The sequence below is a fragment of the Osmerus eperlanus genome, chromosome 3, assembly GCF_963692335.1.
Source record: "Osmerus eperlanus chromosome 3, fOsmEpe2.1, whole genome shotgun sequence".
Taxonomy (NCBI): Eukaryota; Metazoa; Chordata; class Actinopteri; order Osmeriformes; family Osmeridae; genus Osmerus; species Osmerus eperlanus.
Window position 1 is genome coordinate 5,315,413 of NC_085020.1, and position 24,332 is coordinate 5,339,744.

The following is a 24,332-nucleotide window of genomic DNA, read 5'->3' on the forward strand; positions in this document are numbered from 1 at the left end:
AACTTACTGTATTGCATCTGTGCAATAATGGGGCTGGACTCTATAGGTCTGCCTACTCCAACGTTGTTGACTGCAGAAACCCTGAACTGGTACTCATTAGTCTTGATCAGCTTGGATGCATTGTAGGTGCTGTCCTCACAACGATCTGTGACAAGCGCCCATGAAATCTTTGAAGTCTCGCGCTTCTCAATGATGTAATGAGTAATGTCAGAGCAGCCATCATTCTCAGGTGGCTTCCAGGAAAGTGTCACTTTTCCTTCAGAGATATTGGAGAATGTGATGGGTCCCACTGGCTCTCCAGGTGTATCTAAATCACGGGGAGAGCAGAATAGACGATGTAATGTAAGGAAGCTACCCTGTGTGAAATAAGACATGAAAACATCATAGTCCAGTTTGTATGCTTACAAAATTGAAGAAAAACGTACCCAGGACTTGGACATTAATGTCCTCTTTCTTGTCCCCAGAGCTGTTGGTGGCTTCCACAGTGTACACACCACGGTGACTGCGGTCAGCGTCACGTACAAACAGTGTGCTTGATCCAGCGATTGTAATGATGTCCATCATCTTTTTGGTAATCTCAACACCATCTCTGTACCACACAACCTTGGGAGATGGGCGTCCAGTAATGCTAACCTTAAGTCTGATGTTATCTCCTGCCTTGGCAGTGAGACCCTCAAAGTACTCAGGTCCAAACTCAAGTTGTGGTGCAACTGAAAAAACAACAAGGGATAAATGTAAGGAAATAGTGGTAGAAGTTGTTTAATTGAAAAATATTTTTTTATAGAGTAAACCATGCAAAGTTTTTGCATGGTTTAAAACCAAAATACTGTATTAACTTACCACTTTCATCTCTGACGACAATGTAGCCAGATGACTGAGAAGGTGGACTCACAGTGCCTATTGCGTTTCTTGCGATCACTCTGAATTCATAGCGTTCGTTACATGCCAAACCAGCCACTGTGAAGTTGCACTCGTGAACATTTGTGAAGTTGCTCTTCAGCCAGCGTCCCTTTCCTTGACGTTTCTCAACATTGTAGGCAGTGATTTTGCTCCCGCCATCATGGTTGGGTGCATCCCATTTGAGTGACACTGAATTACTAGTAACATCAGTGTAGTCAGGCTGGCCAGGGGCATCTGAAACAGAAGCAGGACTGGGTTTACATTTCAGTACATTGAATATTCTTCATATACTGACAAATACACATACATAATGATAAAATGAATATGTATATGTTCCACTATTTTTTGTCTAAATTAGGACTTACCAACAGGAGAGACAGCCATGGTGTAGTTGCTTTCGTCACTAAAACGACTGAGTCCAGAATCATTCTTTGCATAGACTCTGAACTGATACTCGAGACCCTCAATAAGGCCAAGGATCCTGTAGTCTCTTTCAGTAATCAGAACTGTGTTGACCTTCTGCCACATAATGCTGTTCTTCTCCTTCTTGTCAACGTTGTAGCCTTGGATGGGTGTGCCACCATCATAGATGGGGGTCTCCCACTGAATAGTCATGCCATCATTGGTCACATTGTATACCACTGGTTTTCCTGGTGGGCCCGGTGGTCTGAATTGATGTTTGGCAATGACAGTCTGAGATATGAGTGGCTCACTGACTCCAAACCTGTTCTCAGCACACACTCTGAACTGATATTGTGTTCCTTTGATCAGATTGGGTATGTTGAAGGACGTATCAGTCACACTGGAGCAAGCCATCTTCCAGGCTGTCTGAGCGGTGTCGAGTTTTTCCACACTGTAGCATGTTATTTCTCCACCGCCATAATCGTTTGGCTCCTCCCAGGAGATCCTGATGCTCTCTGCTCTAATCTCATCCAGGTTAATGGGTCCAATAGGTTTGGATGGTGGTCCAAGAGTGATGACATGAATGTGGAAGGACTTCCTGTTAACCTTGTTATCCAGGGTTAATGTGTATTTACCTTCATTGTCTTTCTTCACATTCTTGATCGTGAGAATAGCTTTATTTTCTGTTTTCTTGAAACGCACCTGCTCACTCTCCTTGAGAGGCAGATTATCCTTTAGCCAGTAAATACTTGGTTTGGGTTTGCCCTTATATGGCAATTCAATATGCACATTGTGACCCAAGCGAACGTTTACACGACTACCTGGATAGTCATCAAGACAGGCATCTGGTGTAATGATAAAGTCTTTGACCTGGATTGATTTAATTTCCACAAAGTCACTCTGACCTTTCTCATTTTTGGAACACACTCTGAAGTCCATATATGCGAGCTCTTTCAGTTTTTTGACCTCACATTCACATTGTTTGCTGGTGCCAGCTGCTGCCCATTCCTCTTCGTCTTTGAGTTTCTTCTCAATGACATAGTCACTGATGATGCTGCCACCATCATAGTCAGGCTTCACCCACTGTAGTGTGACAGATGTCTTTGAAGAGTCCTTCATGGACAGCTCTTTGATTGGACCAGGAGTTTCTGTCGCTTTCACTGGTTCAGCTGTATCGCAAGCATCGCCCGCACCGTTTTCATTCTCGGCTAACACACGGAAGAAGAAGGATGTCTTCTCTGACAGATCTTCAATGGTGTATGTTGTATCTGTGCATTTGTTGGTCACACTGGAGTAAGCTCTTTTTGATGAGTCTCTCTTCTCTACAATGTAGTTGGTAATTTCCGCACCACCATCAAGTAGAGGGGCTTCCCAACAAAGAGTGACTTTGCCACGAGTAACTTCCTTCAACACTAGGTTTCTGCAGGCAGATGGTGAGTCTTGAACCTTCACAGACAACGTCAATGTTTTGGGCTCTCCAACGCCATTCTCAATCTTTACTGTATATTTTCCAGTGTCATTCCTGGTTACTTCAGACAAATGTAGTACTGATGTTGTGTCGGTGTTGTGAATTATATATTTGGGATCACTGTCAAGGCAATCTTCTCCCTTTGACCATGAAGCCGTAGGTGCAGGTCTGCCTTTAAGAGGAACCATGATCTCCACATCTTTTCCTGCTTTAACAATGTAATGAGTTCTCATGGCAACATCTGGATCAACTTGAGCCTCCTCTGTAAAACACAAGATAAGGATGTCAGATATAAAATAAGCATAAGAAACATGAAACATACATTTTTTATAATGAAGTTCTCAGAAGTGCATTAACTGACCCAGGATATCCTTAGCTTGCACAGGCTCAGTCATCTCAAGAGGTTCTCCACGGCCTGCAGAGTTGATTGCTGATACGCGGAAGAAGTAGTTCACATCAGGTTTGAGGTCGTGGGCTACATACTCTGCAGTCCTCACTTCTCCTTTGGCGCTGATGACTGTCCATTCCTCTTCACCCTCCACCAGTTTCTCAACTACATAGCTGATGATTTCACTGCCACCGTCCCACTCTGGTTTTGACCACCCAAGGGTGATGGACGTCTTGGTAGAGTCAACCACTTTGAGCTTGCAAGGCTCATCTGGTGGATCTAATGAACAAAATGCATTTAGATACAGGTAGGTCTGCATAAATCTCTTGTGGTAGTTCAACATATTGATCTAGAAAATTCTGCTTACCAACTGGCTCAGCTGCCTTGTAGAAATCAGACACATCGGAGAAGGGGCCCTCTCCAGCCTTGTTAGTGGCACACACTCTGTACTGATACTCATTCCCTTCTGTCAGGTGGAACACCTTCTGAGTAATGTCGCTGATTGGATCTTTGAAGACCTTAATCCAGCGAAGACTTTTCTTGTCACGTCTCTCCAGGTAGTAACCTGTCACTGGACTTCCACCATCCACAACTGGTTTGTTCCACACGACTACCATAGATGATTTTGTGATAGCATTCACCTCAGGAGTGGCAGGCTGTCCAGGTGTTACTGTAAAATAGACATTGAGAGAACATTGCACATTAAATAATAAATTCCTTTGAGGATGTTTTATGAACTGTAGGAACACAAATTTCATGAGGTTATGTAAATTATCCTAGCAAAAATTATGTTTCCAATGTAAATACAAATTACTTTTAGTCCCACTTACCAAAGGCATTCTTGGCAAAGACTGTCTCAGACTCGAGAGGCTCTCCAATTCCAAACTTGTTGACCCCCATCACACGGAACACATATTCACTCCCTCTCACTAGCTTCTGGACAGTGGCACAACAATCAGTCATCTCATCGGAGACAGTGGACCACACCACTCTGCTGGTTTCACGTCTTTCCACAACATAATGGGTGACTTTAGCACCACCCTCATCTGTGACTGGCGCCCAATTGAAGATAATCTTGTCTGCCGTAACTGTGTTAAACTGAATGATTCCTGGTGGTGGTCCTGGTTTGTCTGTTGATAAGAAGAAGTTTCACATCAAAACACAATCTCAAATAAAAGATTTTCAGTCCATTTAGGACAAATATAAGTAGAAACTGTAAAAAATTATAATTTAGTTGAATTCATCATATGTAGAAATACCTAGAATTTGTATCCTGATGGATGCCGATGCTGAGCCCAGAACATTCCTGATCTTGATTTCATATGTGCCAGTGTTAAAGCGAGTGGCATCCTTGATAAGAATACTAGATGTGTCTGTTGTACTCTCAATAGACAGCTCAGAGCTTGACACCAGTTCCTTTCCATCCTTGCACCATTCAATTGCAGGCAAAGGTTTTGCAAGAATTCCAACTCTGATCTTCACAGAGGCTCCAGCTTTGTATTGCACAACATCTAAATATTCTGGTGGGAGGTCGATTGCTGGAGCACCTGAACAATCAAAAAGTAGCTTATTAGCAAAAAATATTTTTTGGACAGAGCATAGTAATACATTACTACAGCACACCTGAAAAACAATCAACTATCTCTTACCACTTGAATCAATACAGGTTACTGGGCCAGCAACGAGAGATGGATTACTGACGGATCCAACTGCATTCTTTGCAAACACTCTGAACTCATAGGCTTCATCTTGTGTAAGTCCTGATGCAATGAAGCCCATTTCAATGATGTTGGTAAAGTTGGCCTTTGTCCATCTGCCATTGGGGGCGTCTCTCCTCTCTACGCTGTAACCTGTAATCTTGCTGCCGCCATCATAGGGAGGTCTCTGCCAGACCAGGCTGACAGAGTTCTTAGTGATTTCAGAGATATGAACATTTGCAGGGGGCTCTGAAAAAAAAGAAGTTAATTAGGCATGGCACATGGTACAGAGAGGTCATACAAAATTAAGTGACAAAAAATTGTTTGTGATCTTTAAAATATTTACCACAAGCATCAATTGCAAGCACTTCCTCAGATGTCTTGCTCATCTTTCCAATACCAGCTGCATTTTCTGCTGCAACCTTAAACTCATAGATGAGACCAGGGCAAATATTCGTAACTCTCCACTGTGTGCCAGCTATCGCAGTTTTGTTGACCTTCTGCCACAACATGCTGCTTCTCTCTTTCATCTGTAAGTGGTAACCAATGACAGTGTTTCCTCCATCCATAACAGGCTCATTCCAGTTGATGGTGAGACTCTCTCTGGACACAGAGGTCAACCAGGGGGTGGAAGGAGGTCCAGGGATGGCTGGAAAAGACAAAACAAAAGTTAAAAGTCTTTTTTCTGCAGCTTAGAGGCAAACATTAAACTATCAGATGGTAATTGCATAGTAAAAAACTAAAAGTCACTTACTGTATGGAAGCTTGACTGTGATTGGCGGGGTGTCAATGTGGTCGCTGATACCTAAACGGTTCTCAGCCTTAATCCTGAACTGATACTCTTCTCCTTTGGTGAGCTTGGTGACTTTAATTAGGTTTCTTGCTACTGAAGATGACACTTCTGTCCAAGCAGGAGTGCTTGTTTCACGTCGAAGTACAATGTAATTGGTGACTGGGCTGCCACCACTGTAAACAGGAGGAGCCCATTTGAGACACACTGTCGTCTCCCCAACCTCTCCAACCTCAACTGGGCCAACTGGAGGTCCAGGTCTGTCTAGTACAACAATGTTAGTAAATATCTTGGTGGTGCCACTTGTGTTGGAGGCAGTGATGTCATATTTGCCTGCATCACTTGCAGTGCTCTCATTGAGAGTGATGATGAGGCTGTTGGCGGTGACATCCGCGATGAGCCTCTTGCTCGCTTTAATAACAACATTGTTCTTTGATAGAACGACTTTGGGCATAGGTTTGCCAGTGAGAGGGAGCTCAAAAGTCAAGTTTGATCCAGCTCTTACATATACTGTATTCCTGGGATAGTTCTTCAAATCGAATTCTGGGGCCTCTGTTGAAGGACATTTTTGTTATCAGTAGTTATAAGATGCTGGTAAGATTTATTAATACATAAAAAATGGGATACAGAATTATGTCTAATACAAATAAAAAACTTACCCAGTTGATCTTTTACGACAACAGGGACAATCATTTCTTTGGGTTCACTGAGTCCAGCATGATTCTCAGCGCGAACTCTGAAGAAGTATTCACCATGTTCCCTCAGACTTTTGACTGTGTGAGTATTTGTCTTCACCACGGCACACTTCACCCACTTTGTCTGTCCTTTTTCCAGAGCATCAATGAGGTAGCTTGTTACTCTGCTTCCACCATCATGCTCTGGTTTGGACCATGCAATTGTGATGCTATCCTTGGTCACCTCCGTGGCCCCAAGTCTAGTAGGCGCACTTGGCTTTTCTGTAAATGATAACGATACAGGTTAACAAAATCATGAAGTCACCCAGGAGTTCAAGGCATATTTCAAGGCAGTGTTCAAGTAAAAAAAAAAAAACAATAAGGGCTTTTTCCATTCAAACATTATGTACGTAATCAATTAATAGTAACACAAGAACAAACAAATCAGAAAATGAACACAAACCTGTAATCTTTGTTCCATCTCTGGTCTCAGCAGGGACACCCACTCCGAATTCATTTTCTCCAATGACTCTGAAGTAATACATTGCTCCCTCTTGAAGATCTTCAACTTTGTAGGTCAGTTGGTGGCAATTGCTGGTCACAGATACCCATGCCTTCTTGCTGGCCTCACGTTTCTCAACATGATATGCTTTCACAGCATCACCACCATCATTTACTGGAGCCTCCCATGCAACTGTCACAGAGTCTATTGTAACCTCCTTGATTTTAACATTAAGCGGTGGTCCTGGAGAATCAAGAACCTTAACAACCATTGGTAGTGTCGCTGTCCCCAAGCCATTCTCCAGTGTGACTGTGTATTCTCCAGAGTCATTTCTTGTGGCGTTCTCAAATGTTAATGAAGTAGAGGTGTCACTTGTTTCGACGGTTGATCTTGCCTTTAAGTCTACTTCCTCCTTAGTCCAAGTTGCAGAGGGGACAGGTGTACCTCGGAATGGTGCAGTCAGTGTGAATGAGTTGCCATGCTTGACAATCAATGTCTTGCGCATCTCTAAGTCAACATCAAAAGCTGGCTCCTCTGTCTTATCCTTTGCCAGCTTAGGCTCAGAGATTTTACTGAGTCTGCTCTGGCCAATCTTGTTAATTGCCCTAACAGCAAACTCATAAACGCTATCAGTTGTAAGTCCAGAGATAGTAAACTCTGTGTTTTTGATAAGTGGAATGGCCACAGTCCAGTTATCCTCCTCCACGACTGGTGCCTCCTCAATTTTCTCCTCTTCTTCCTCCTCCTCATCTTCATATTCTTCCTCATCACTTTCCTCTTCCTCTTTAGGTCTTTCCACGTACTCTCGATACTCAACACTATATCCAAGAATATGAGCTCCACCATCACATGTTGGTGGTTTCCATACAACGCTGATGGAGGTATTTGTTGAATACACAATCTTTGGTTTCGTTGGTGGTGAAGGCACAATCAGTGCATCCATAGCAAGGAATGGGGCGGATGTATCGCTAGGAAGACTCAAACCAGCAGCATTTTCAGCATAGACACGGAACTCATATTCAGAGCCCTTGCGAAGTTTAGTTGCTTTAGTAGTACACTCAACAACAGGTTCTCTGTTTACACGAACCCAGCGCATTCCTGATTTGTCCCGGCGCTCAATCACATATCCTGTGATCTCACTGCCTCCATCACCATCAGGCTTTACCCAGGTGAGTGTCATCTTGTCTCTGGTTACAGCTGTAACCTCAACATTGGTTGGAGCTAATGGGATGGTGAATGGATCCACCATTTTGACAGCATCACTGTCCAAGGCCTCGCCAAGTCCAAACTTGTTGACAGCCAGAACCCTGAAGATGTACTCATTCCCTTTAAGAAGTTTTGTGACTTTGTATACTGTCTTTTTCAGGTCTCCATGCACCAGCGTCCAAGCAAGGCGGCTTGTCTCACGCTTTTGAACAACGTAGTGTGTAATTTCAGCACCGCCTTTCTCTTGAGGTGGACCCCATGCCAAAGTACACTCTTCTGCTGTGAGGTTGCTGATCTCTAGAGGTCCAGCTGAAGGACCTGGTTTGTCAAGAATCACACAGTTCACAGGCATGTTAACTGTTCCAGCAATGTTCTGCAATGTTAGGGTGTACTGTCCAGAGTCAGTTCTCACAGTATCCTTTACAATTACTGAAGTGCTGGTTTCTGTTGAAACAATTTGAATCCTGGCCCTCAGCTCAATCTCTTTGCCATTCTTTGTCCAGGAGATAACTGGGGCTGGGCGTCCTGCAATATCTGCATTGATCTTCAGGACCTCTCCAGATTTTACAACGACAGTATCTCTGAACTTGACATCCATCATGATGCGTGGAGGATCCACATCTGCTTTGACAGTGATAGGGCCAGTGCAGTCAGATGGTTCACTGAACAATCCTGCAGCGTTCTTTGCAATGATGCGGAAGTCATACTGGCTGTCCTCCGTTAAACCTGTCACATCAAAGTAGGTCTCTGGAACATTGGTAAAGTTGCACCTCATCCATCGACCCTCAGGTAGATCCCTGCGTTCAATAGTATAGCCAGTCACCTTAGCTCCACCATCATACTCAGGCTTTTCCCACGAGAGGGAGACAGATGTTCTTGTAACACTGGTGACTGTTGGCAGACCTGGAGGGTCACATGGGTCTCTTGCAGCCACAGCCTCACAGGCCTTGCTGCATTTTCCAATTCCAGCAATGTTTTCAGCATAAACACGATATTCATACATCATGCCTTCTTCAATGCTACTAACTTTATACTCTGTGTCTTTGATCATACCTCTGTTCATCTTATTCCAAAGGATACTGCTTCTCTCCTTACGCTCAAGGTGATAACCAATAACTGTGCTACCACCATCATTGACTGGCTCATTCCATGTGACCAACATAAAGGATTTGGTTGCATGTTTCACCAGAGGGGTAGAAGGAGGTCCTGGTTGCTTGAAGTTATACTGAGCTGTGATTCCAGGGGAGTCCAAATATGTACTCTTTCCATAACGATTAACAGCGTATACACGGAACTGATACTCTGCACCATGTGTCAGTCGACTGGCCTTGATTGCGGTTCTAGCAATTTGTGATGAGACCAACTGCCAAACTGTTGAGTTTGTATCCCTCTTCTCAACAATGTAGTTGTTGATTGAACAGCCACCATCATACTCTGGTGGCGACCATGAAATTGTTATGCTATCAGCAGTCACAGCGTCCACCTTAATAGCAGTGGGTGGACCAGACTTGTCTAGTACAATGATTCTGAGATCCACAGTTATCGTACCACCTGTGTTGGCAAGAGTGATTTCATATTTTCCAACATGTTCTTTAGCGGCCTCCTTAATAACAAGTTTGGTTGAGACCTTTGTATTTAGAATGGTCACTGAGGTTGTTTGCTTCAGAGGAAGACCATCTTTCTTCCATGAAATAACAGGCTTGGGACGGCCTCTCATTGGAATTTCAACCGTGAGATCATCTCCAGCTTTCACACTGTAGGTGTTGAACAGCATACTGACTGAGGGTTCTATATCCTGGTCCTTTGCAACTACAGGTAATCCTAGTTCCTTTGGCTCACTCTTTCCCTTCTCATTAATTGCAACAACCCTAAAGGAATATGTTTCTCCAGATGTTAGGTTTGGGATTGTAGCTTCCAGTACTTTGACTGTGCAAGATGTACCCCACTTATCACCACCTTTAACTTTCATCTCCACATTATAACACATGATTTTGCTTCCACCATCATGAGCAGGCTTCTCCCATGAGAGTGACACACTGGTTTTGGTCATATCAGTGAGCATGACTTTTCCTGGGGGTAGAGGTACCTCAGAAACCTTTATTGGATTTTTCGTCTCGGACATCAACCCGATGCCATACTCATTGACAGCACTCACACGGAAGTAGAATATGCATCCTTCTGGCAGTTCATCAATTTTAAAGGAGTTCTGTAGGCAGTTGCTTGTCACAGTGGTGTAAGCCTTCCTGGTAGATTCTCTTTTTTCTACAATGTAATTGGTTATCTTTGATCCCCCATCTGTAAGTGGTGGATCCCAGAAGAGTGTGACTGAATCCTTCTTGATTTCTTTGACTTCAAAGTTCTGTGGGGCACTTGGTGAGTCTAACACTCTGACATTTATAAGGGCAGATTTTGTTCCACTGCTGTTCTCTATGGTCAGTGAGTACTTGCCACTGTCAAAGCGGTTGACATTGTCTATGACGAGCATTGTGTATGAACTGGTGGCTTCAATCTGGGCCCGTTCTGTCAGAACACCCTCAACCTTCTCCCACTTAACTGCAGGTTCAGGTCTTCCTCTGATTGTGACAAAAAGCCGCAGTGTTCCACTTGCACGTACAGAGACGACCTTCCTGAGGTCCGCATCCAGCTCAATTTCTGGTGCCTCCACCTTCACTGCTGCAACCACAGTGCCATGGACATCTGCATGTTCTCCTACTCCCTCTGAGTTGATAGCACAGACACGGAAGTTGTATTCTGCACCTGCCTTCAGATCTCCCACGGTGAGATGAGTCACCTGAAGGCCAGCGGGAGGAGTACATGTGGTCCATTCCTCGGCTGTGACCTCTTTCATTTCAACAATGTATCCCTTGATATATGCCCCACCATCAGTGGCAGGCTTACCCCAGGCCAGGGACACCGCTGATTCTGTGTGGTCTGTCACCTTAGGATGGTGTGGTGGTCCAGGTGGTGTTGTTACATCACATGCTCTGCAGAACATTGAAAGGTCACTCAAGTCTCCCACTCCAGACTCATTTTCTGCAGCAACACGGTATTCATAAAAGTGACCTTCCGTAAGTCCTGTGACTTTGAAAAACAAGTCAGTCAACTTCTGTCTGTTGCATTTGGTCCATCTCACACCATCTTTGTCACGCTTTTCAAGATGATAGCAATCAATTTCTGCCCCACCATTTTGCTCAGGTGCTGCCCATGACAAAATCATATAGTCTTTTGTTATTTCAATAGCTTCAGGTGCTGTGGGCGCACTTGGTGGTTTATATGGATTACGAGCAGTAATTGGCTCAGTCTCCAGAGCCTCTCCTATGCCATATTTGTTGACAGCTCTGATCCTGAAGAGGTATTCATTTCCAGAGAGCAGGTTAGTCACTTTGTAATTCAGAGCTTGAATGTTAGGTGCAGAAACGGTCCAGGAGAGTTTGCTGGTCTCTCTCTTTTCTAAAATGTAATGAGAGATTTCAGCACCACCATCCAATTGAGGCTCTGTCCAGGATAGGAAACATCTGTCAGCAGTGACTCCAGTCACTTTGATAGGTCCAGTGGGTGGGCCTGGTTTATCCAAAACCTTTACAGTGATGGGTATTGTCTTTGTGCCACCAATATTGGTGAGAGTGAGGTCATAGTGACCACTGTCTAACCTTGTGACATCTTTAATTGTCATTGATGCAGTTTTATTTGTGGTTTTCACTTCAATGCGGAGAGCCTTTTCCATTTCTTTACCTTCCTTCAACCACAAGACATCAGGAAGAGGTTTGCCATGAATGTCAGCATCAAGAAGTAAGTTCTGTCCTGCATTGACAATAATGGCTTCTTTGTATTTAGGATCCATGGATACACTTGGTGGTTCAACTTCATCGGTAGCTGTGATTGGTCCAGTGCTATCAGACGGTTCACTGAACATGCCTGCGGCATTTCTGGCAATAACTCTGAATTCATATTGTTCATTTTCTGTCAGGCCAGTGATAGTGAATTCGGTCTCAATGACATTCGTGAAATTGGCTCTCAACCAGCGTCCCTCGACTGAAGCCAGATCTCTCCTCTCCACAACATATCCAGTCACTTTACTGCCTCCATCATATTGGGGCTTTGTCCACTGTATCACGATATGGTTCTTGGAGATAACTGTTGCCTCAGGAGTACCAGGTGGATCACATGGATCGCGTGCAACAATTGAGTCTGATATTTTGCTGCATCTACCAATACCAACAATATTTTCAGCTGAGACCCGGAATTCATAACCAATGCCCTCCTCAAGATTACATATTTTGAATAAAGTATCGGTAATTAGAATCTTGTTCAATTTAGTCCATAGGATGCTGCTTCTTTCTTTGCTTTCCAGATGATAGCCAATGACTGAGCTACCACCATCATTGACTGGCTCATTCCATTCAATGATCATTTGTTCCTTAGTTGCAGACTTGGCAAATGGTGTTCCAGGTGGACCAGGTGGTTTGTATGGATACTGCACAACAATTGACTTTGAGTCCAAAGATGAGCCCTTGCCATATCTGTTCTCAGCAGATACTCTGAATTGGTACTCAGCACCAGTCTTCAGCTTAGTGATTCTGAGTGCAGTTCTAGCGAGCTGTGCAGTCACAACTTGCCAGATGTTGCCAGTTGTATCACGTTTTTCCACAATGTAGTTTTTAACTTGACATCCACCTGTATACTCTGGGGGGTCCCATGCGAGAGACACAAAAGTGTTGCTCACTTCACAAATTTTAAATGGTCCTGTGGGTGGACCAGGTTTGTCAAGGATGATGATGCCTACTTCTTCAGTTGTTGATCCAGCATTGTTAGTTGCTGTGACTGTATATTTTCCAAAGTCGTCCTTACATGCTTCTGTAAATTGAATGGTAGTGGTTGTGAGTGTGTTCAACACATTCACTCTACTTGTCACTTTCAAAGACTGGCCATCTTTGGCCCAAGAGACCTTTGGTTTTGGCCTACCAATTACGGGGATTTCAACCTTCAGATCTTTACCAGCCTTAACGCTGTATGTGTTAAACATGGGCTTCAAGCTTGGTTCAATAGTCAGGTCACTAGCGATTACTGGTGCAGCAAGTGGCTTGGGCTCACTCTTTCCCTTCTCGTTGTGAGCAATGATACGGAAGAGGTACTCCTGCCCTGAGGTCAGACCATTGACAGTTCCATCACATGTCTTTGTGTTTGCAACAACACCCCACTTATCTGTTCCCTTGGGCAGCATCTCAATTAAATACCCAGCAATCCTGCTTCCCCCATCATGCTCTGGTTTCTCCCATGCTAGAGTTGCACTGACTTTGGTGACATCTGTCAGGAAAACCTTTCCAACAGGAAGAGGCACCTCAGAGGCTTTGGATGCTGTTTTTGTTTCAATAGACTGTCCAACTCCATATTCATTCTCAGCCATAACTCTGAAGTAATACATGGCTCCCTCAGCAAGGTTTTCAACTTTGAATGATGTTTTAGAGCACTTGGTTGATACATTTGCATAAGCTTTCCTTGTTGATTCCCGTTTATCAATGACATAATTTTTGATTTTGGAACCTCCATCAATTAGTGGCGCATCCCAGACAAGAGTAACAGAGTCTTTCTTGATTTCTGTAACAACAAGGTTCAGAGGTGCTCCTGGAGTGTCCAGCACTTTAACTGTGACAAATTCGGACACCGAACCACTGCTGTTCTCCAGAGTAAGAGTGTATTTTCCAGAATCATTTCTGTCACAGGGATCAATAGACAGCTGTGTGTAGTTGACCGCTTTCTCAATTACTGCTTTCTCTGACAGCTCAGCCTCATCTTTTGTCCACGTAATTTCTGGAGTAGGTCTTCCCTTGAATGGCACATTGATACTCACAGATCCTCCAGCTCTTATAACTATTCCCTTCCTAAGCTCTGAGTCCAGTTGGATTTCTGGAGTTTCCACTTTCTCCTCAGGTTTGGCTGTTCCTGGTATAGCAGCTGGTTCACCAACTCCAAGTTTATTCAGAGCACAAACCTGGATTTTATATTCTTGTCCCTCAGTGAGTTTGGTGACTTCATATTTGTGTACCCGCAGGCCAGTAGGAGGGGTTACCATGGTCCATTCTTCTTCCTCAGCCTTACATACCTCTACAATGTAGCCCTGAATTGCAGTGCCACCATCGCTAAGTGGCTTTCCCCATGACAGTGTGATTGATGTCTTGGTTGTATCAATCACATGAGCATGTGTGGGTGGTCCAGGTTTATACTTGGGATCACAAGCCTTGTAATATGACGTTTGTAAGCTTGGCTCACCCACTCCAGCTGCATTCTCAGCAGCAACTCTGAACTCGTACTCATGATCGACTGTCAAGCCTGTTACTCTGAAGGACAGATCAGTGACCTTTTGCCTGTTGCATTTGGTCCATTTAACTCCAGCCCGGTCTTTCTTCTCAATTGCATAACTAATGATGTCACTTCCACCATCGGTGTCTGGTGCAGACCAGGTTAGAGTCATGGAGTCATGAGCAATATTGGACACTTCCTGGACATGTGGTGCCCCAGGAGGAACAAATGGATTTTTCATTATCACAGAGGCCGACAGTAGAGGTTCACTCACACCGTAGCTGTTGACAGCCATGACACGGAAGATGTATTCATTTCCCTCCAGTAGTTTTGTTACTTTAAACAGTGTGGTGTCACATTTGTTAGACACAACAGTCCAAGCCAAACGGCTAGTCTCCCGCCTCTCAATGAAGTAGTGTGAAATGTTGCTGCCTCCATCGTGTACTGGGGCCTTCCATGACAGAGTGCATCTATCACAATTAACTCCAGTGACATGAAGAGGCCCTTCACATGGCGCTGGTTTGTCTAGAACCTTCACCTGGAATGGAACTGTCTGTGTGCCAGCAACATTTGTTAGCAGAAGATTGTAAAGTCCGCCATCAACTCTGATAGAGTCTTTTACAATGACAATTGCTCTTGTCTCAGTATTTTTTATCTCACACCTCAAAGTATTTTCAATTTCCTTATCATCCTTGAACCATTGGATGGTGGGAATTGGCTTTCCATGTACATCAGCATCAAGTTTGAATGTGTCCCCAGCATTGATAACGATAGTTTTTGTGAACCCTGGATCGATAGAGAACTTTGGTGCTTCTACTTCATCACTCGCTATGATTGGTCCACTGTTATAAGATGGCTTACTTATAGTGCCAACAGCATTCTTAGCAATGACTCGGAAGTCATACTGAGCCATCTCAGTGAGTCCAGTGACAGTGAACTGTGTCTCAATTACATTGGTGAAATTAGCCTTCATCCAGCGCCCTTCTGGCAGGTCCCGTTTTTCCACAACATATCCAGTGACCTTGCTGCCTCCATCATACTCTGGCTTAGTCCATTCAATGACAATGGTGTCTTTACTTATGTGGATGGCTTCAGGGGTACCAGGAGGATCACATGGGTCACGGGCAAAACAGCCCTCTGAGATCTTACTGTATCTGCCAGTACCAACAATATTCTCAGCAGAAACTCTGAATTCATACTCGATACCCTCTTCCAAAGGACTGGTCTTGAAACTTGTATCTTGGATGAGTGTTTTATTTATCTTAACCCAGAGGATGCTGTTTCTCTCTTTTCTTTCAAGGTGATAGCCAAGAACAGCACTGCCTCCATCTACAATGGGTTCGTTCCATTCCACAATCATGTGATCCTTGGAGAGAGATGAGATAAAGGGTGTACCTGGTGGGCCAGGTTCTTTGTATGGGTATTGTGCAACTACAGGGGATGAGTCCAGAGCATAACTTTTTCCATAGCGATTCTGAGCAATTACTCTAAATTGATATTCAGCTCCAGTCTTAAGCCTTGGCACTTTCAACGAAGTTCTTGCAACTGAGAGGGACACGTTCTCCCATGTTGTGGAGGTTGTATCTCTCTTTTGTACAATGTAATTTGAAATCTGGCAGCCACCAGTATTCTTTGGTGGAGCCCAAGAAATAGTCACACTTTGTACTGTAACTTCATCAAACTTAACAGGACCAGTAGGTGGGCCAGGCTTATCAAGAGCAATTATTTCAACGGTTGCATCCTTATGTCCAACATCATTAGCGACATTAATACCATACATCCCACCATCATCACCTGCTGCCTCTTTAATGTTCAGTGTTGTGTGAGTGAGTGTGTTAGTAATGTTCACTCTTGAGGTCAGTTTTAGAGTATCACCATCCTTTGTCCATGTGATCTTTGGCTTGGGACGTCCTGATATGGGTACTTCAACTTTGAGGTCTTTGCCAACACGAACACTGTAGTTGCTGAATACAGGTCTTACATCTGGTTTAATGACAAGGTCCTTGGCTTGTACAGCATATGCAAGGGTATTGGGGTCGCTCTTTCCCTTTTCATTGATAGCTGTCACTCTGAACATATATTCCTCACCCGGGTTCAGATTACTGACAACAGCATCCATAGTTTTGAAAGTGTTGATGCCAGACCATTTGTCTTGGCCCTTGACTTGCATTTCCAGCAGGTAATGAATAACTTTGCTTCCACCATCATGCTCAGGCTTCTCCCATGCCAAAGAGACACTGGTCTTGGTTTGGTCAACAACAGTGAACTTTCTTGGAGTTTGAGGCACCTCTGAGACCTTGAGAGGATCAACTGTTACTGCTGGGAGGCCAACACCATGTTCATTTTCAGCAAGAACACGGAAATAGTAATTGCAACCCTCCTGAAGATTATCAATCTTAAATGACAGTTTGTGGCAATTTGTCACCACAGCTGAGAAAGTTTTACGTGTGCTCTCTCTCTTCTCAACTATGTAGTTTTTGATCTTGGCTCCTCCATCTAACAATGGGGCTTCCCATGCAAGTGTCACTGACTCTTTTGTGATTTCTTTCACCTTGAAGTTGGCTGGGGCACTAGGTGAGTCCAGTACTCTGACAGCAATCACATCAGATTTTGTTCCACTTGCATTCTCAAGAGTCACTGTGTATTTTCCAGTATCAAATCGGCTAACTTTGTCAATTACAAGAGATGTATAGCTACTTGTCACTTCCACCTGAGCACTCTCCTTGACTGCAGCTTCATCTTTCTCCCACTTGACGGCAGGAGTGGGTCGTCCTTTAATAGGAATAAACAGTCTGAGGGAACCTCCGGCTTTGATGCTCACAATCTTCCTGAGTTCAGGGTCAATGTCAAGATCCGGTTCCTCTGCTCTCTCCTCAACAACAATCTCTCCCAAGACATCTGTATGCTCTCCAACACCAAGCTTGTTAATGGCACATATTCTGAACTTGTATACATTATTTTCCTTCAGATTTACAACCTCAAAGCGTGTTTGTTTTACACCAGTCGGTGGAGTACACATAGTCCATTCCTCAGCTGGTGCTTCAGCAGTTGTTTTGGCTGCTGGCTCGGCTGCTGGCTCAGCTACTGGTGCTGGCTCAGCTGCAGCTGCTGGTTCTGCTGCTGGCTCGGCTGCTGGTTCTGCTGCTGGCTCGGCTGCTGGTTCTGCTGCTGGCTCGGCTGCTGGCTCTGCGGGAGCCACTATGGGTGCTGCTGCTTTAGTTAGACAGGCCTCAACAATATATCCTTGAATTTCACAGCCTCCATCATAGATAGGTTTACCCCATGACAGTGACACAGTTGTTTTGGTTGTGTCAGTTACTTTAGGGTTGTGTGGTGGACCAGGTTTAAAGATAGGATCCAAAGCTTTGTAGAAGACAGATGGGGAGCTTGGTACTCCCACTCCAGCAACATTCTCAGCTACTACTCTAAATTCATAGTTGTGGTTTTCAAGAAGTGCAGTAACCTTGAAGGTTAAGTCAGTCACTGTCTTTCTGTTGCATCTAGTCCATCTCACTCCCTCTTTGTCATGTTTCTCAATATTGTATCCAATAACTGGACTGCCACCATCATTGGTGGGTGCCTCCCAGCTAATTACCATTGATTCCTTCTTGACATTAGAAACTTCCACTCCCTTTGGCGAATCAGGTGGCACAAATGGAGTTTTGATTGTCACAGGACTAGACTCAAGTGGTGCACCCACTCCAAATTTGTTGACAGGCACAACTTTGAAAATGTACTCATTTCCCTCTAGAAGTTTTGTAATTTTCAGAATAGTTGTTTGAACTTTAGAATCAACAACCGTCCAAACCAATCGACTTGTTTCCCTTCTCTCTACAATGTAATGAGAGATTTGACTGCCTCCATCTTGTACTGGTGGTTTCCAAGAGATTGTGCACTGTTCGTTAGTGATGCTAGTGATAGACAGGGGACCTTGTGGTGCCCCAGGTTTATCCAGAACAACCACATTGACATTCACTGACTTCTCGCCTCCAGGATTCCTCAGCAGCAGAGTGTACTCGCCTCCATCAGTGAGTTTAGCTTCTTTGACAGAAATACAAGCTGTGGTGTTTGTATTCTTAATCTCTCTGTGTATGGTGTTTCCAAGTTCCTGGTCTCCCCTCATCCACTGGATTGAGGGTAGGGGCTTGCCATGAACATCAGCATCAATCTTGAAGTTGTCCCCAGCATTAACAACCAATGTTTGAGTGTACTCTGGGTCAATACTTATACGTGGGGGGTCAATTTCATCTTTAGCAGTGATGGGTCCAGTGCTGTATGAGGGAAGACTGAATACACCTGCAGCATTCCTAGCGATGACACGGAACTCATATTTCTGGTCTTCGACAAGACCAGTTGCAGCATACTCTGTCTCAATAACATTTGTGAAATTGGCCTTCATCCAGCGGCCCTCTGGCAGGTCCTTCTTCTCCACTACATAACCAGTGACTTTGGCTCCACCGTCATACTCTGGTTTTGTCCATACAATGGTCACAGAGTCCTTTGTTATCGTAGTGGCTTCAGGGGTACCGGGGGGGTCACAGGGATCTCTAGCAACATTACCCTCGGAGATCTTGCTGAATCTTCCTATTCCCACAATGTTTTCAGCATAAACTCTGTATTCATATTCAAGTCCAGACTCCAGGCCAGTGGTCTTATAACTTTGATCAACAATCAGGGACTTATTCAGCTTCACCCAGAGAATACTGTTTCTCTCTTTCCGTTCAAGATGATAGCCCAGGATGGTGCTTCCACCATCCATCACAGGCTCATTCCACACCACCACCATGCTGTCTTTAGTGGAAGATTGTATATTTGGTGTTCCAGGAGGACCGGGTAGTTTGAATGGATACTGAGCAATAACAGACTCTGAGACCAGAACTGGACTCTTTCCATATCTGTTCTCTGCTGTGATTCTGAATTGATATTCTGAGCCTGTCTTCAGTCTTCCAGCTTTGATTGTTGTTCTGGCCAAATTTGGAGATACAATCAACCAGTTCTGTGAAGATGTTTCTCTCTTTTCTACAATGTAATTGTTGATAGTGCAGCCTCCATCATACTCTGGTGGTTTCCAGGAGATGGTTACACTGTCAGAAGTGACATTCTCCACTTTGACAGGGCCGCTTGGTGGGCCTGGTTTGTCAAGAACAACTATTCCAATGCTTGCTGTTGTTTCTCCGGTGGTGTTTAACAGAGTAATGTGGTACTTGCCAACATCCTCTCTGCTGGCCTCTTTGATAGTAAGACTGAGCAGTTTGTCTGTGGCTTCAAAGTTAACTCTAGAGGTTCTCTTAAGAGGCAGACTATCCTTAACCCATGAAACTGCCGCTTTGGGACGAGCGACATATGGAATTTCAATTGTCAAATCTTCTCCTGAGAGCACACTAAATGTGGAGAACATCAGTTTTGCTACTGGAGCAATGACAAGATCTTTAGCAATCACTGGCACACCAATCTGGCGTGGATCACTTGTTCCCTTCTCATTTCTTGCAGCTACGCGGAACATGTATTCTTCACCTAGTGTCAGTCCAGGCACAACTGCCTCCGTTTCTTTCACAATCAAAGCCTGGGTCCATTTCTCATCCCCCTTGCTCTGCATCTCTACAACATAACAACCCACTCTGCTGCCTCCATCATGTTCTGGCCTCTCCCAGGATAGTGTAGCGCTGGTCATTGTTACATCCTTCAGAGTGATTTTGCCTGGTGGCTGTGGCTTTTCAGATACTTTAACAGATTCTCCTGTCTCAATTGGTATACCAATTCCATATTCATTCTCAGCTAAAACTCGGAAGTAATAGTTACATCCCTCCTGCAGGGGGTCTACTGTCCAGACTGTCTTATGACAGTTAGCATTTACTGTGGCATATGCTTTTCTTGTTGATTCACGTTTTTCTACAATGTAGTTCTTAATCTTAGTTCCACCGTCATTAGCTGGAGGATCCCAGATGAGGGTGACCGACTCCTTGGTGACTGCGTTAATCTTGAGATTTTGTGGTGCTCCTGGTGTATCTAAGACACTGACAGTCACTGTAGCTGTATGGTCTCCAGAGCTATTTTCAACTGTGAGTAGGTACTTGCCACTGTCAAATCGGTTGACATTTTCAATCACTAGTGATGTGTAAGATGTCGTACTCTCAATTGTTGCCCTCTCAATCGGGTCACCGTTTTCTTTTGTCCATTTCACCTCTGGTGCTGGTCTTCCTCTTATTGGCACAAAGAGTCTGAGTGTGTTGCAGGCTCTGATATTGACAACCTTGCGGAGGTCTGCATCCAGATCAACTTCTGGAGGAAGCAGCCTGTCTTCAGCTTTGGGTGAGCCTGGGACAGATGCTTCCTCACCAATTCCTTCACTGTTCGTAGCAGAGACATTGATCAAGTATTCCTGGTTCTCTTTCAAGTTAGTAATTGTAAATGATGTGGCAAGGATTCCTTCTGCCGGGGTGACAATTGTCCATTCCTCCTCACTAGGGAGGCAGGTCTCCACAATGTATCCAGTGATGTCAGAACCACCATCATATACTGGCTTGTTCCATGCAAGTGTGATGGAGGACTTTGTTGTATCCAAGATCCTTGGATTACCTGGAGGTCCAGGCTGGTAGAGGGTGTCAGTAGCCTTATAGAATGGACTGGAAGCACTTGGTGCACTGAATCCTGCTGCATTTTCAGCAATAATTCGGTATTCATATTCATGCCCAGGTACAAGGCCTGTGACTTTGCATTGTAAATCTGTCACCTTCTTCTTGTTGCATTTCACCCAGCGGAGGCCAATCTTGTCTTTCCTCTCCACATTATAGTTGGTGACTTCACTACCACCATTGTTCTTGGGTGCCCCCCAACAAACAATCATTGAATCTTTAGTGATGACCCTCACCTCAGGAGTCTCTGGAGGATCTGCTGGCACATATGGGTTGTCTGCAATTGTTGGATCGGACTCCAGTGGCTCTCCAATGCCGTATTTGTTGACTGCCATAACTCTGAATATGTATTCATTTCCTTTGAGTAACTTGGTGACCTTATATTGGTTGCCCACTAGGCCTGATACCACATTAGTCCAAACCAGTCTGCTTGATTCACGCTTTTCAATCACAAAATGCTCAATCTGGGCACCACCATCATCTGCTGGTGGGTTCCAAGACAGGATGCAGTTGTCAGCGGTCACATCAGACACTCCGAGGGGTCCCCCTGGTGGGCCTGGTCTGTCAAGAACCTTGACATTGAAGACATGCTTGGCAAATCCACCAACATTGGTGGCAGTCAAAATAAATTCGCCCCCATCTGCTCTTATAGAGTCTTTGTTAACCAGAGTGGTAGTTAAATCAGTCATCTTGACATCCAGTTTCAATGTGTTTTCAACTTCCTTTCCGTTCTTGGTCCAGACCATGGATGGAATTGGCTGGCCTGCAATATCTGCATCAAGCTTGAAATTGTCACCTGCTTTCAGTAGAACCACGTCTTTGAACTTGGCATCAACCATAATTCTTGGTTCTACAATGTCATCTTTGCAGGTAATGGGGTCTGAGGGCTCAGATGGATTACTAACAGCACCAGCAGAATTTCGGGCAAGCACCCGGAATTCATATGATTCATCTTGAGTTAACCCACTGAGAGTAAATGAGGTCTCAATAATGTTGGTGAAGTTAGCCCTTGTCCAGCGACCAGCTGTCAAGTCTCTTTTCTCCACCGTGTAGCCAGTGATCTTAAACCCACCATCGTACTCAGGCTTTGCCCACTGAATTGTTACAACATTTTTGCTGATATAAATAGGCTCTGGCTGACCTGGTGGATCTACTGGATCCAGTGCCAACATAGCTTCTGAGGCCTTACTTGGCTTACCAATTCCAGCCATGTTCTCAGCAGCTACACGGAATTCATAAGCAATTCCATCTTCAAGACCAGCTGACTTGAAAATGTTTCCTTTGACCATGGCTTTACTGATCTTCTGCCAGACGATGCTACTTCTCTCTTTCCTCTCAACGTGGTAACCAATAACCTCGTTTCCACCATCGGATACTGGCTCATTCCAGCCAATTGTCATTGTGTCTTTCGTAAATGCCACAACTTTAGGAGTGCCAGGGGGCCCAGGGGCCTTGAATGGATATGCAGCCACCACTGCCTCAGAGGTGATAGGTGGCCCAGTGCCGTATCTGTTCTTAGCTTTGACCCTGAATTGGAATTCTGCTCCTGTTTTAAGACGAGTAGCTTTGAACATAGTACGAATCACTGTTGAAGACAACTCTACCCATGATTGCCCAGTAGTATCCCTCAACTCAACAACATAATTGTTGATTGGGACTCCACCGTCATTCTCAGGGGTATCCCATGAAATTACTGCATAGGTTCGAGAGATCTCATCAATTTTGATTGGTCCCTTTGGAGGTCCAGGAATATCATGCACTTTTACAATAATACTATCTGTGACTGAGCCAATGATGTTTTTCCCTGTCATGGCATAATGTCCACTGTCAGCCCTTGTGCATTCCATTATAGACAGAAGAGTGGTTGCTGGAGTGTTTTCCACGTTGATTCTTTGGGTCAGCTTGAAGGTAGCGTCATCTTTCTTCCATGAGACAGTAGGTGCTGGACGTCCCATTACAGGAATCTCAACCTTTATGTCAGATCCTGCCTTGGCAATAACAATCTTCTGGCAAACACCACGCAGATCAAACTCTGGCAGTGAAGTTTGCTCCTTGATAACAACAGGTTTGCTTTCACGAGGAAGACTTCGGCCAGAGTGGTTGACTGCCATTACACGGAAGATATATTCCTCATTTTCATTAAGATTCTTAGAAATGAAGTCCATGGTCTTGACTGTTGTTACATGGGACCACTGATCTCCTCCCTTCTTCTGCGCTTCAAGAACATATCCAGTTACTCTGCTACCACCATCATGTGTTGGCTTCGTCCATGCGAGACTGACAGAGTTCTTAGTGACATCTGTAGCATAGATGCTTTCTGGGGGAGTTGGTGCCTGGGATGCACGGATTGGATCTGGAGTCTCAACAGAATCTCCAATACCATACTCATTCTCTGCAGACACTCTGAAATAGTATTCACACCCCTCTCCCAGGTCCGGCACTTTAACCGAGCAAGTTGTACAATTTCTTATTATGGCTGCGTATGCTTTACGTGTTGCCTCTCTCTTCTCAATTACATAGTTTGTAACCTTGGAGCCGCCATCAAGAAGTGGCATCTCCCACTGGAGGGTGATGCTTTCTTTGTCAATTGCTTTGGGCTTCAGGTTGATTGGAGGTCCAGGAGTGTCTAACACTCTCACATTCACGTGAGCAGTCTTCTGGCCTGCAGCATTCTCTAGGGTCAAGTCATACTTTCCTGCATCTATTCTTGAGCAGTCAGGAATCACAAGGAGAGTGTATGATTCGGTTGTATCAATGATAGCACGGGTGATTGGTGCTTCTTTCTTGCTCCATGTCACCTGAGGAGTGGGGCGTCCCTTAATAGGCACAAAGAGACGTATGGATCCACCTGCCCTGACAACAAGGGTTCTTCTTAGCTCAATGTCAAGTTCAAGGTCTGGAATCTCCTCATGGTCCACAAGCTCAATGAGTTCCTCAGTCTGGGCAGGTTCACCTACTCCCTCTGCATTCATTGCACTGATTCTAAAGTGATACTTTCCTCCAGCTTCCAGGTTGGGAACAACAAACTCTGTGATTCTCAAAGGGGCTCCAGCATTATCCTTGGCCCACTCTTCTTCCCCATCCTTCTTATGTTCAATCAAGTATCCTGTTACTGGAAGTCCACCATCTTCAAGGGGTTTTCCCCAGTTCAGTGTAGCAGTAGTCTTTGTTGTATCTGTTACTCTTGGGTTGACTGGGGGTCCAGGCACATCTAGAAAATATGTGTAGAATGCAACCGATTTTTTAAGATGTTTAGAATGCAGCATTATGTCCTTTAAGTACATGTTGACCCACATTTACATATTTTAATTACAATTGGAGATATGAACAATTGCTATATGTGTAATTAACATTTAATCATTCATTTTATAGATAG

General features: G+C 44.4%; 1 protein-coding gene across 1 annotated transcript in view; it reads right to left on the reverse strand.

The window, feature by feature from the left end:
- LOC134016979 (titin-like) overlaps nucleotides 1–24,332 on the reverse strand; it is a 137,283-nt gene that overhangs the window by 19,275 nt on the left and 93,676 nt on the right. The window contains exons 184-196 of the mRNA XM_062456225.1: nucleotides 6,783–24,167; nucleotides 6,305–6,601; nucleotides 5,610–6,197; nucleotides 5,202–5,504; nucleotides 4,808–5,104; nucleotides 4,418–4,705; nucleotides 3,989–4,288; nucleotides 3,526–3,828; nucleotides 3,132–3,437; nucleotides 1,266–3,032; nucleotides 841–1,134; nucleotides 426–710; nucleotides 8–307 (exon numbers count right to left, since the gene is read on the reverse strand). Of these exons, the coding sequence (XP_062312209.1) occupies nucleotides 8–307; nucleotides 426–710; nucleotides 841–1,134; nucleotides 1,266–3,032; nucleotides 3,132–3,437; nucleotides 3,526–3,828; nucleotides 3,989–4,288; nucleotides 4,418–4,705; nucleotides 4,808–5,104; nucleotides 5,202–5,504; nucleotides 5,610–6,197; nucleotides 6,305–6,601; nucleotides 6,783–24,167 (22,713 nt within the window). The remainder of the gene's footprint in view (nucleotides 1–7; nucleotides 308–425; nucleotides 711–840; nucleotides 1,135–1,265; nucleotides 3,033–3,131; nucleotides 3,438–3,525; nucleotides 3,829–3,988; nucleotides 4,289–4,417; nucleotides 4,706–4,807; nucleotides 5,105–5,201; nucleotides 5,505–5,609; nucleotides 6,198–6,304; nucleotides 6,602–6,782; nucleotides 24,168–24,332) is intronic.